The 13,209-nt window shown below is 38.0% G+C and overlaps 1 protein-coding gene across 1 annotated transcript; it reads left to right on the top strand.

Annotated features, from left to right (window-relative positions):
* Window positions 1-2,069: 2,069 nt before the first annotated feature.
* Window positions 2,070-12,809, top strand: LOC131693779 (uncharacterized). The gene is made up of 9 exons (XM_058981905.1): window positions 2,070-2,465; window positions 2,534-2,640; window positions 2,704-2,871; window positions 2,946-3,170; window positions 3,230-3,313; window positions 3,373-3,645; window positions 11,225-11,575; window positions 11,636-11,795; window positions 12,328-12,809. The coding sequence occupies exons 1-9, from the start codon at window positions 2,375-2,377 to the stop codon at window positions 12,807-12,809; spliced, it is 1,941 nt and encodes a 646-aa protein (XP_058837888.1). The 5' UTR covers window positions 2,070-2,374.
* Window positions 12,810-13,209: the final 400 nt, after the last annotated feature.

The raw sequence follows: 13,209 nt of genomic DNA, 5'->3' as shown, positions 1-13,209 counted from the left end.
TTCCGTGTACTCGGGGGAACAAATCTTCCGATAGATGATATCCTCCATCTTAAGGGGTTCGGTGAATTAAGATATAGGAGCAGTGATATTTTCGGCAGGCGTCACGCAAACTCGTTCCGTCCTTGTTTTCGAACAGCTCTTTCAACGATTTCTTCTAGTGGATTGTTAAAAAAAGTGGGGTTAACTGCATTAGTAAAAAACCTAATTGTCAAATGAAGTTCATCCGGATCATTTTGTGTGGTTAGGTCGGTTGGTGTAAAACCTATTGTCGCGCTTATAATAAAATCTCACATTGTGGGCGTCTGAAAGGCGCATCAAATATAGCCGCAGTTGCTCCGCAAGCCGATTTCAGTGGAGCCACTAGACAATGAGACAGTCGAACATAAGCGAACTATAGGAGTGATAATCAGTCTCTATTGCAAATGAATGTAGAGGATCTTCTCTTGCAATGTTTGTTTATTTTTCTACTAGCTTTGTGCTTTTCAAAAGCTTCAAAGAAAAAGCTGCCTATGAATTTATATAGGCGGCTGTCACGCGCCTATCTGGATTGAGCTTTCATATAATCGCATATCGAGCGATTATCTTGCAAAGCACAATAATTAAGTTTTACATTAACCGACATAACCCTGCAAAATGATCCGGATGAATTTCATTGGACAATAGAGTTCTATGCAAATGATTTTACTCACACTACTTGGGGGTTTGTTTTCCTCCACCTGTCATATATAAAACTGTCAGACAATTTAAACGTTTGAAATCGCTTTCCTAAAGTATTTATAATGGTGTTTAAATGCTCTGTGTCAATGTGAAACTTATTCCGGAGACTACAATACCGGTTGGGTTCGATCCACCATGCTAATAATCCGACCGAAAAGCTTTTTTTTCGATTTGTTTTCCTCCAGCTATCAATAATTATGACAGGTGGAGGAAAACAAATCGTTGAACACACTAATACAGTTACAGATTGTCAAGTACTCTATTCTAAAAACATCATCTCTGGTGAAAGCTACACAATGTAAACAGTACACCTTGAACTAATTTCACCAAAAAATCCAACAGAAAATACCCAAATGGATGAAAAGTTACAGCAATTAAAATGTTGTGCAATTTACCATCACGATTTATAGTAAGATTTTCCTTCTGACACCCAGTAAAAGACCCATAATGGCGTGTCTACAGCACGAGGGCCATATTATGTCACCTAATAACATCCAGCGTCAAAAATTCCTCTGGTTATTCTGAAACCTTCACCATTTGGTTTTCTTCCAGAATCCTTGAAAAGAGTCCAAATAAAAATTATCAATTTGTCTCCAGCGTGCTAGGTTACTGCGTTTGGCAACCAACAACAAAAAATACAATTACATTTTTTTCATTCACCACTCGATGATTGGAAGTTTATCTCGTAACGACCCCCCGCTTTGCCCTGGCATGCTATGACTTCTGCCGGATATTCCCAGAACGATCTGTGTCGCAGGGGATTATCGGTTTCGATTGCTGGCCTTTTCTTCTGAAATGTATGCCATTGTTATTGGGTGGAACTGGTTGAGAGAAAGAGGGCGCTGAAAAATGAGACTGTAATTATTTTGTGATTAAAACATCATTAATCTTCGCTCCCCCCCCCCTCCTCTTCTCTCTCGCGATTGTTCCCTGGTTTGGTCAGCACAGTAAAGATAACGGTGTATCGAGTGCTGTGCGATGAACCGGAGCCATGGAGACTGAATAGAAAGTTCGTTACGGATCAATGGAAACCGATGAGTCGTTCGATGCTGGCAGGAAAACTACAGGAAGGTACGAGGAAAGATGTTCGATTCTGTCTTGTCATGTCAAAATTCAGCAACTCACGACGTTTTTGGGGTCGGGTTGGAGGTAGGAAAAATTTACCGGATGACCTAGATGTTCTATCATTGTAATTGTATGTCGGTGTTTGTATCGCGAAGAACTTTTATCTAGGACCAAAGACTTTGAATTCATTGCCGAACAATATGCATCGATTGGCTGGTTGAAAATTAGTGTACACTTGCTCCTCGTGAACTACACTGGGAAAAAACGACACGCTTCTTTCAAGTGTTTCTGCACATGATAAACTACCAACTAACAACATCATGATTTCAAACATTTTCCATTCACATTCCTAAAACTTTACACTTCTAAAACAAATGCTTCGTTACGCCAACACTTTAGATCCCACCGCACTATGATTCAATGTGACTTCCTTTGGATTTCAATACCGTGCGATTTGTAAATCATTTTTTTTACTTTTCGTTTTGCGCCACTGTTTCGTACCAGTGTATTTCAAGCGGTTGACACTCGAAAATCGAATGCAAAGGTATTCGATCAAACCTCTTAGGATCAAAATCAAACAAACAAAGGAATCATGGCTGGTAAAGACGCTACATTTGGAGTTAATGCAAAATCCAATCTAAGTGCGCTTGGATTTCCGCCTAAGATAATTAACATCATAAACCGTAAGTTTATTTTTAATAACGTTGATTTTGTTTTCTTGGTATTAATCATTTAAAATTTTGATTTGCAGAATACGGAATAGATGAAACCGATGTACCAGCTGTGGTGACTTTTCTGTCGCATTTGGGATTCGCCACAGTAACAGAGGACGATCATCAGCTATCGATTGCGTTTCCGGTATGTATTAGTTTAGCCGTACATGTCATTTATATGATCTTAACAAAAAATATATTCGCGCAGCATCACACTATCGAGGAAGAAAGGACTTACTCGCAGTATCCTCCAGCCCGATCAGAATCTGAGGCAAGCATCGCATCATACGATGATCTTTGCGCTAACTTATCGGTGTTTGAAACAGAATCTCCGAAGCTGGCCATAGATTCGGCAACCACGACGGTTCGAATCCAGGTGAGTGTGAAGATTAGAAAATAGTAAAGATTGCTGCTTTAAGCAATCGATTTTTAACAATTATAAATTTGTAGCCTTCATGCAGTACAAATACTGCGGAAAAAGCAGCAGCAGAAGAGGACATAGGATCGGTGGTAAAAACGTTTCCGCGGGTGCCATTAGAGGAAACAACCAAAACGCTGTTGGTTTCACTTGCCGTACCGGACACGGCTCCACCAGAAATACCGATAGAGACACCTTCATTCAGCTCAAACTTTTCAACGGAAACTCCGAGGGTTTTACTATCCTCTCCGGTAACGGTAATTTTGTCAATAACGTAGAGGTTACTCACATTATTCAAATATTACTTTTGTTATAGCCTGCGATAACCGGGAAAGCAGTTTTGATGCCATCAAAAAACGCTGACAACTTAGAGCCACTACAATCACCGATCGATTCTTCAGTAATAGGTAAATCTATAAAACTACCAAAAATAAAGCATACGTTTTATATATTTTTCAGAATGATGAGAATAATAGCCACAACAAAGAAAACGGATCATTGGATAATAGTATTGAACTGACTCCTGGAACGTTGCGAAATCTGTTAGAAGGTTCCTTAACGGGAAAAGGAATTTTGGAACAGGCTGGAAAAGGACCACTCTCAGAACGTAGACAGCTGGAGTTGGCGGAAATTGTCGCCAGTTGGCATTTGGCCAATAAACCAAAACTTCTTGAGCTAGATTTGAAGAAGTATGCTCAAGTAATTGTACTGTTGTTTAAGCAGGAGAAAGAGGTAACTAACACAGTATAGCATAATATTATTTGTCTGTTCGCTAGTTGAACCGTTAGCTCTAACCTCTTAGGCCAAATTTACACCTTTCCAATCAGATTCAGTGACGGTTCAGTACCGTGCACGGACACCAATATTCTTTCATACACATCAAATACGATCATTCACACTTGTCAGGCACGGTACCGTGTCGGAGAAGTGTTTCATGCTCGCATTTGTGTAAATGAAAGAATAAAAAAAAATCCGATATGCTTCTAGTTTCTAGTAGGCCACGGTGTGTCTAAAACCATTATTAGCAAAAAATGACCATAAATTTGGCATATGGCATTCGAAAGATGAGGGATTCCATGAGAAACCGGCCGACCGTAAAATATGACCATCGTCGATTCGAACGAAACTTTGCAGGTGTGTTCGCTGTATGAATCTCCATGATATTCTCTGGCAATTGGAATATTTGGATACAAGAGTAATTTTTCAAAAGGGCGTAAACGTTTCTACGTGTATGAATTTCAATATTTTTTTGTTCGATGACTGTATTTTATACAGCAAAACTATCTGAGAACAAGTTACAGGGAATGAATACTTCTGTCCGAAAAAAATATACACTGGAAAAAATGTTGTGTCATTTTTCAAAAAAACAAAAATTCATGATAAAAATTTAAATTGCGAAAAAACCCATTTTTTAAATTTTTTTATATTTTGTTACCAAAAACCTAAAGAGAAGAGAAACATTTTGATTGTGATTGCATGATGGAGAAAAAATCGGTAAAAAAGTTTTTCTAACAATAACTTCGAAATATATTTCAACCATAGGGTCTGTTGATTAAACTATATAGCTGAATCATACCCAAGTAACCATAAGCATTGCCATTGCACTATATTGGCTATACATTTGCACTAATGTTGCATTGAAACTCTATTACAGCATTAACAACGCAACAAAGCTCTATATTAGCATCAATAATGCATAACTGCACAGCCGACATATAGCATTATAGCTTGCTCTATATGCGTATATAAAGCTGATATAACGCGTACATGCTTCAAGGATCTTTAAAGCTTGTAAGCTTTACAAGTGCATTTAATGCCATTATAGAGCAAATAAGAAGCTGATATAATGCCATTGTAATGCTGTGGGTTTATTTGTTATGCAACTCTTCTTGAAGATTATATTCGGCATATTTCATTTCAATCAAACATATGCAATATAGTCCAGGAAGCAAACGCAGCGCACTTACCGTGAAGGACGAGGCAAGGTATCTCAGTTCGAGACTTACTAAAGGTAATTTTCGTAAACATTCATATCATGTGAGAACGAAAACCCATTAAGGATATTCATTACAATGCATTAGAACAGAGTCATTTACGGTTTTAAACAGAATATTTTATTTTAAAATTTTTCCTTTTTGCTCATTATACCGAAAGGAAACATAAGAAATGGTTTCAAAACCATGGCGGACAATGACAACCAACTGAAGCTTTTTAATAGCATTAGTAGTGCCAATATAAGGCTTTCAAATTTGACATTTGTACGCTTTTGCTATATAATAGCATTAGTACTGCAGAAACGAGCTGTCAATCTCTGCACAGTAATAGCACTATATTTCGCCTTTTCTGGCATAATATCAGCATTATATAAGTATTTAGGGCTTCACGGCTTTATAGGACAGCTTTATATGTGGATCTAAAGCAGATATTAGGCTACGTTATAATGCTTATTGGTTACTTGGGTATGTTGGTTGTTTTCATGTAACTTTAAAATGTTTCACAATATCGCCTTGATGTCAAAGAGAAAGTTGCAGGAAAGTTGACCAACTTATTATTGTTGATGGAGAAACGCGACTAACTTATGAAAAGATCGTAATAAAACAAAATAATTGTGTTGTTAAAACAAAAGTTAAAATATCTCGAGAACTACTACATTTTAGAAAATTTTTGTTAAGAGCATTTCAATTTAAAATGGCGTTTAGAATCATATTCAAAAAGAAAATTGTATTTTTGACTGCAAATAGTATGAATTATAAAAAAATGTCAAAAGTTGTTGTTAGGAAAACTTTTTTATTGAAAGCTTCTCCAGGATCCAAATACACTAAAAAAGTTGCTTTTACGTCTTTAAAACGATAAACATTAAATTTTTGACATTTTTTGATGGGGTAACGCGAATAACTTTACAAATTACGAATTACACGAATTAATTGTTTTTGAAGGAGCAAAATTTCAAATATCTCAAAAACTATCGCATTTTGGAAGATTTTGGTTAAATGCATTTTGATTTTAAATGGTGATTAGAATTATATTCTGTAATAGAATTACAATTTTGTATGTCTATTAGTATGAAATTTAAAAACATGTGCGAAGTTATTGTTAGGAAAACTTTTTTACCGATTTTTTCTCCATCATGCAATCACATTCAAAATGCTTCTTTTCTCTTTAGGTTTTTGGTAACAAAATATATTTTTTTCAGAAGTATTCATTCCCTGTAACTCGTTCTCAGATATTTTTGCTGTATAAAATACAGTAATCGAACAAAAAAATTTTGAAATTCATGCACGTAGAAACGTTTACGCCCTTTTGAAAAGTTGCTCGTGAGTCAAAAGAATCTTATTACCTGTGGAAAATATTTAGTCTTGCATGACGATGAAACGTGTAAAGCACAGAGAACAGACATCCATGATAGAACAAAAATATTTAAAAAACGTGTGTAAACATTTGAATTAATATACGATAAACACTAGCGCCGCCACACCAACCTATCCCAACTATCCGTCAAATCCATTCCGGGACCGGTTCGAAATCCAGAATGGATTCAGTATGGAATCTTGCTCAAAGAAAACAACCGATTCTGACTCTAACGGTTGATGCATTTGAGCTGGAATTCATGCTGAAAGTCCGAACCGGTTCCGGACTAGCTTGACTGGGTAGAGGAACAACCGCTGTCAATTCTGTCGAACTCAGCCACAAAAAACATGAAGACATTAGCGCACCTGGTGTGGATATCCCAACTACCTTCAAAACCGTTAGATATTTTACACAAGTTGAATGCTGAAGATGGACGTCTGTTCTCTGTGTGTAAAGTTTCATTGGAATCTAAGATGGTCACGATTTTAAAGATTTTCGGACGGATCTTCGTGGAATTCCTCAGATACAGCACAGACTAACAGACATAATACTATGAGGAAATTCCCTCAAAAAACATCGATCCGACAATTTTCCCAGAATACTAGCTCCACCTTTTATTCACGGTCCCAAACACTCAGTTACTGGTGGGTTAACCCTCAGGTTTGGGAACAATTTTTCACTAGTGGTCTATCCACCATATGCTTGTTCGTATGTCAGTGGCGCCATAATTTCAAATGTGACCACAGTCCCAACTACGAATATATTTGAAATGACCGTTAAAGCAAACGAAGTTTTGTTTTTGAGTGTTATGTCTGTTAGTCTGTGAGATACAGTATCCAAGCATCTTCTCAGTGAATTTCAAAATGATCCATCGAGAGATATTGCGATTAGAAGTTTTATGACACGTTTTATAAGGCTACCAGCAAACATCCACGGGTTTGGTCCTATCTTTATAAACAAAATATATTCGTCTACTTATTTGGTACGTGGATTTCGAAAGATATAGTAATCAAGCATATCCCCTGCAAGATTGAAAATATTTCATTGACGGAATCGAAAGTTATAACGGTTTAGATGTGGTATGCGGTCATAGATGGGTTTCAGGCATCGGGAGATCAACGGATGGATTACAAACTCGGGTGGCCTTCATCAGGAAGAATCATGTACTGTGACGCCGGGTGGTCCTCCTCAAGATAGCAGGGGTTTCTCCAGACGATTTCGTAGTACGGCTACATTTCGAGTTAAGCGTATGATGTTCGTGCTATGGGTCCCGTGTGTGTTGGCTCATTCGATAGAGATGCTTTGTGTCGCCTTGGAGTGGCATCAAACCATCGTGGGTGCATGATTATTAGAACTATTCTTTATCGTTATACACAGCACGAACTAGAAAAATATAACTTCTGTCTCGATGGAGAGCTCGAAAACGAATGGATTTTTTTGGTTAATAATGGTTTTAGACACACCGTGGGGCATCTATAGCTCTAAAATACTGAAGCTATTTCGAATTGCGTTGGAGTAAGTAGGATGTGCTCTTTAAGATATTTCGTTTATAAAATCTAAAACTTCGATGAGACTAGGCATAAATTTGTATGATTTACTCGGGAATAATTAAAGATTTGACAAATTTCTCCCGGGGACCTGGAACGGGTCTCAAAAGGCCAATGACGATCGCTAATTGAACGTATGGTAGAAGTGTCAGAAAACTATGCCTGAAGACCAAATCAAATCTTCTTGAGACCACACGAACATTTGATCAATTCTTCGGTGAATTCAGAATACAGTCCCAGAGGGTACGCTTTAGTCAAATCGCAAACCTTCTTATGCAACATATTCATAAACATCTACAAAACTTCCCAATATGATTGAAGACATTTGTATTTGTATTTGTATAAAAAAAAGTCCAACTGACAATTTGTCTTAATGAACTATACTAAACTAAGGTAAACTAAACATAATTAAAATAGTGACAATACACGACGACGAAACTGCGAAGAGTTCATGACGAAGTCGAAAATTTCAGCAAACTCGTTGAAGCGACGACTCATTGCTAAAATTGGACTATTGTCAGCGTAGTTAGTGCTGCGTATTTCAGAATGCAGCAGGGCTCGAGGGCGAAGAGAACGGGTAGGCGCGTAGAGGTTGATTTGCGCTAGTAGCTCCGGATCATCATATTCAGCCAGCAGAATCTTTGACACGAAGGTAGCTTGCGCTGCATGTCTCCGGCGTGTTAAAGTATTAAGTCCTAAAAGACGACAACGGTCCTCGTACGGTGGCAGGTTTAATGGATCGTTCCACGGCAATTCACGTAACACATATCGTATGAATTTACGCTGGACTGCTTCGATCCTAAGGCTCCACGTAGCTTGATACGGGCACCAAACGACGTTTGCAAATTCCAACTGCGGGCGCACCAATGAGCAATAAAGAGCCTTGAAGCATAGAGGATCCCGAAATTCGTTGGATATTTTGAAAATAAATCCCAGCAAACGATTGGCTCTGTCGATGGTCGCTGAGACGTGATGAGTATACGTTAGCTTATCATCAAGAATGACTCCTAGATCCTTCACGTGGTCAACGCGTTGTAGTAGAGTTCCTGCGATGTTATAGTTGAAGGTAACCATATTTCTCGTTCGGTAATAGCTGATGACAAAACATTTTGCAACGCTAAGGACCATCATGTTTCTAACACACCAGCTATAAAAGGTGTCAATAAGATGCTGTAGCTCACGGCAATCGGCTTCATTCCGTATAACAAGAAAAAAATTTAAGTCGTCGGCAAAAAACAGCTTTCCTCCACGGCTTAGAACGAAAACCGCATCGTTCACGAACAGTGAAAAAAGTAGTGGACCTAGCGTACTACCTTGAGGAACTCCGGAAGTGTTGAAAAAGGATTCTGAAACAATATCGCCAATTTGAACAACGATTTCACGGTGCACAAGGTAGGATCGAAGCCAATGGCAGAATCTAGTAGAACACCCTAGCTTATCAAGCTTTGTTATCAGTATCTCATGATTAACTCTATCAAAAGCTGCCTTTAGATCAGTGTATATTGTATCCACCTGCAATTTCTTAGACATTTGTTCCGTGCAAAATGACGTAAAGCAGACGAGATTCGTCTCGACTGAACGTCCTGGGAAAAATCCGTGCTGAGATGTACTAATGTAGTGTCGAAAAGCAGAAAATAACACCTCGTTGATAATTGATTCGAAAACTTTAGATTCGACTCCTAGCGAAGAGATTCCGCGATAGTTCGCTATGTTGCGTTTGTCACCTTTCTTGAATACCGGGAACATAACTGAGCATTTCCAATCCTCAGGAAACGTTTGCTGCTGAAGCGATAGGTTAAAAATATATGCAAGTGGTGTTACAAGTAAGTCCGAACATTTTTTCAATACAGTTGAAGGTATAGCACTGAGGCCGAGTGCATAAGATGACTTGGTTTTCCGAATTGCAGATATAACCATTTGTTCAGAGACAGTAAACACATCCAAATCAACAGCACAAGCAGGAACGTCGCGAGAGGCATTTTCGAGTTCGTTTGCGGTTGGCGAGTCAGTTGAAAAAACACTCGAGAAGAATCTGGCAAACAGCGTACATTTCGCCACAGTTGTCGTAGCTTCTTCGCCGTCGTAAAGCATCCTTGATGGAAGTCCAGTTTCTTTACGCTTCGTGTTGACAAATGACCAAAAGCCCTTCGGGTTTCGGCGTAGATTATTCTGGATGCGTTTGAAGTTTTGAACCCATTTGGCCCCGTTGGACAGTTCTGGTGAATCCGGAATATAATTTAAGAGAGCTACTTTTATCAAATCGCAAAACCACATATTTAATCATTTTCGAAAATTCACATTCAACATCAAAATCATCTACTAAAATTCACAATATGCTTGAAGACATTCAAAACTCGTTTAGAGACCATTTAGACCCTGTAGACAGTTTCGGTGAATCCGGAATATCCAGACGATCACTTTTGTCAAATTGTAAACCCCATTTTGCGACATATCCAAAAACATCTACTGAACTTCCCAATATGCTTGAAGGTATTCAAAACTACTTTAGAGACCATTTGGCCGCTCTATATAATACCGGTGAATCTGGAATATGGTCCCAGAGGGTCACTTTTATCAAATAGTAAACCTCATCATGCGATATATCCAAAAACATCTACCAAACTTTCCAATATGATTGAAGACATTCAAAAATACTTCAGAGACCATTTGGCCGCTCTGTATAGTTCCGGTGAATCCGGATTATGTTCCCAGAGGGTCACTTTTGTCAAATCGCGAACCCCATCATGCGACATATCCAAAAACATCTACTGAACTTCTCAATATGCTTGAAGGCATTCAAAACTATTTCAGAGATAATTTGACCGCTCTGCATAGTTCCGTTGAATCCAGATTGTGGTCCCAGAGGGTCACTTTTGTCAAATCGCGAACCCCATCATGCGTCATATCCAAAAACATCTACTTCTCAATATGATTGAAGGCATTCAAAACTACTTTAGAGACCATTTGGCCGCTCTATATAATTCCGGTGAATCCGGAATATGGTCCCAGAGGGTCACTTTTATCAAATCGTTAACATCATCATGCGATATATCCAAAAACATCTACCAAACTTTCCAATATGATTGAAGACATTCAAAAATATTTCAGAGACCATTTGTCCGCTCTGTATAGTTCCGGTGAATCCGGATTATGGTCCCAGAGGGTTACTTTTGTCAAATCACGAACCCCATCATGTGACATATCCAAAAACATCTACTTCTCAATATGATTGAAGGCATTCAAAACTACTTTAGAGACCATTTGGCCCTAGATTTGGCCGCTCTATATAATTCTGGTGAATCGAAATCGACAAATCCAAAAACATTTATTCAAATCGCAAATGGTCTGGTTTGGGATTTCTACCGATTTCTTGTGTGTTTATATCTGATGCGATATTGTTTTTTTTTTCTTAATAGGAAACGTATTTTTTACCGAGAGGAGGTGATAAAAAAAATCCAGGAGGAAAAATTTACAACAAAATTAATACACTGAAAACAAAAGTACGAAAGCGAAAGCAAGACGATGCTGAGCACGAGAAACGTATCAATAAAACTAAGAACCGAAAAAACGAAAAATTAGATGACGTTTTCGCTGTAGAAGCTTTGCAGTGGTTGAAAGTTAATGATGTTCCCTGGACTACAGTTTTAGATAAATGGAGAGCAAGTTTCCCTATACGAATTGAGTACCTCACTAAACCGAAAGCAATCAACGAACTCTCTAAAGCGAATCTTTGGCGGTTGATTTCAACCGAATTCGGATACCAATTGGTAATATGTCAAAAATATTCATGAGAACGATTTAATGGTACTCTACATTTTTTTCTACAGGTCGATATAGATTATCACCTGTTAAATTTGGGCTCTTCTTGTGAAAGTGACAACTGGTCTCACATTCTAGATGTACTAGGAGAATACATAAAAGAACGATCGATTGACGAGCCGTCCTCTCAATTACTCAACATTTTGAACGATCGCGTCGCAGACGAAGGTGATGATAAAAATGCTATGAATCCAACTCATTACTAATTCAGTATAAGGGACCATTCAGAAATTACATAGAGCAAAAATTGCCCAACATTTACTCTCCCCATGTAACAAATTGTCACAAATTTGTTTATAACCCCATCCCGTATTGCGTAATAAATTCTTTAAAAATAACATCTCACGTAAAGTCACAACATGTCACATTTTGTTGTACGTAAATGTGTTACGTAATTTATGAAGGATGCCTCACTCGTAAATCAACGCATAGATTATTACCTTATATATTATTACCCGCTTATATTGTTCCTTGAAAAATCTGTTATAATGATAGTACGGTTAAAAACGAGGGGTAGAACCGAATTCTTGGACAGGACAAAGTGGTGACAAAGGTAGTGCAAAAGTATAGCTTTATTAATTATCGTTGGGTTTCCTACTGAATGGTTAACTGTGGGTGTGAAAAAGGAACGAAACTGTTATCGATTATTTCGTATTTGCCCTAGTGGAAATTGTTGTAATAGTTCCTTTTGTCATTACAGATTCGAGAATATGTGCTCTTTTGATACTACTGAACTGTGTGCTGCATCCGCAAAAAGTAACCGTGAGCTATAAGCCAACGATAATTAACGGTCAGGAAGATACAATTATTTTTGCTGACTCAGATGACGACGCCGTCGTTAAGTTAAAGCGTCAGTATAAAAAGTACCAGGATCTAGCTCTCCCGAATCCTCCAAAGCTGATATTTTTTGGTGAAAGCACTAAACTGAACGGAGTATACAGAGTGTATTTTAACGATTTCTGTTATACCTTACCATCGGTCATACGAGCAGTCGATGTGTACGTGAAGTTTACAGCGGTATTGGCTGTGAAACATTCGAAAATAAGCAAATTGGTATGGATGTTCATAGCTCGACACGTATACAAATTGAAGATAGCTGAAAAGTACGCAAGCATAGAAAAACTTGAAGCATTCTTAGACTCCACGAGACTTTTGGAATCAATTGAGCAAGATGGAGATTGAGTGTTTCCTCGAAGATTGTACTCACCAGTTTGATTCTTCAAATCAATATATTCATCACCTGATCGAGTATCATAAAGTTCCGAGAAACTATCGCATCCGTTGTACTTACCCGTCGTGTTTATCGGTTTTTAATAAGTTTTATTCATTTAAGCGCCATATGCTTAATCATACATTTACTGCCGGATGTAATCAGTGTGCTCATGATGAAATAGGCGACAACAAAGCATCGATCATCGTAAACAGTTTGTGGCTAGATTCAGGTAGCAATGATTCTGATGAACTAGAAGGTCCAAGTAGATCTTTCGAAATGACATTAGCAGAAATTGATAAAGCGGCGGTTAACTTTACATTGCAATTGCATCAGAAAAATAATTTAACGAGAAAGGACGTTAGATCTATA

This window comes from Topomyia yanbarensis, chromosome 1, assembly GCF_030247195.1.
Source record: "Topomyia yanbarensis strain Yona2022 chromosome 1, ASM3024719v1, whole genome shotgun sequence".
NCBI classification, from domain to species: Eukaryota; Metazoa; Arthropoda; class Insecta; order Diptera; family Culicidae; genus Topomyia; species Topomyia yanbarensis.
Note: the sequence above shows the minus strand (reverse complement) of the source record. Positions and strands in the feature narration are given on the sequence as shown.

Coding starts and splice junctions, on each gene's coding strand:
- LOC131693779 (XM_058981905.1), top strand. CDS start 2,375: ATGGCTGGTAAAGACGCTACATTTGGAGTTAATGCAAAATCCAATCTA. Junction 2,466..2,533: donor GATAATTAACATCATAAACC/GTAAGTTTATTT, acceptor TTTGATTTGCAG/AATACGGAATAGATGAAACC. Junction 3,314..3,372: donor AATCACCGATCGATTCTTCA/GTAATAGGTAAA, acceptor TATATTTTTCAG/AATGATGAGAATAATAGCCA.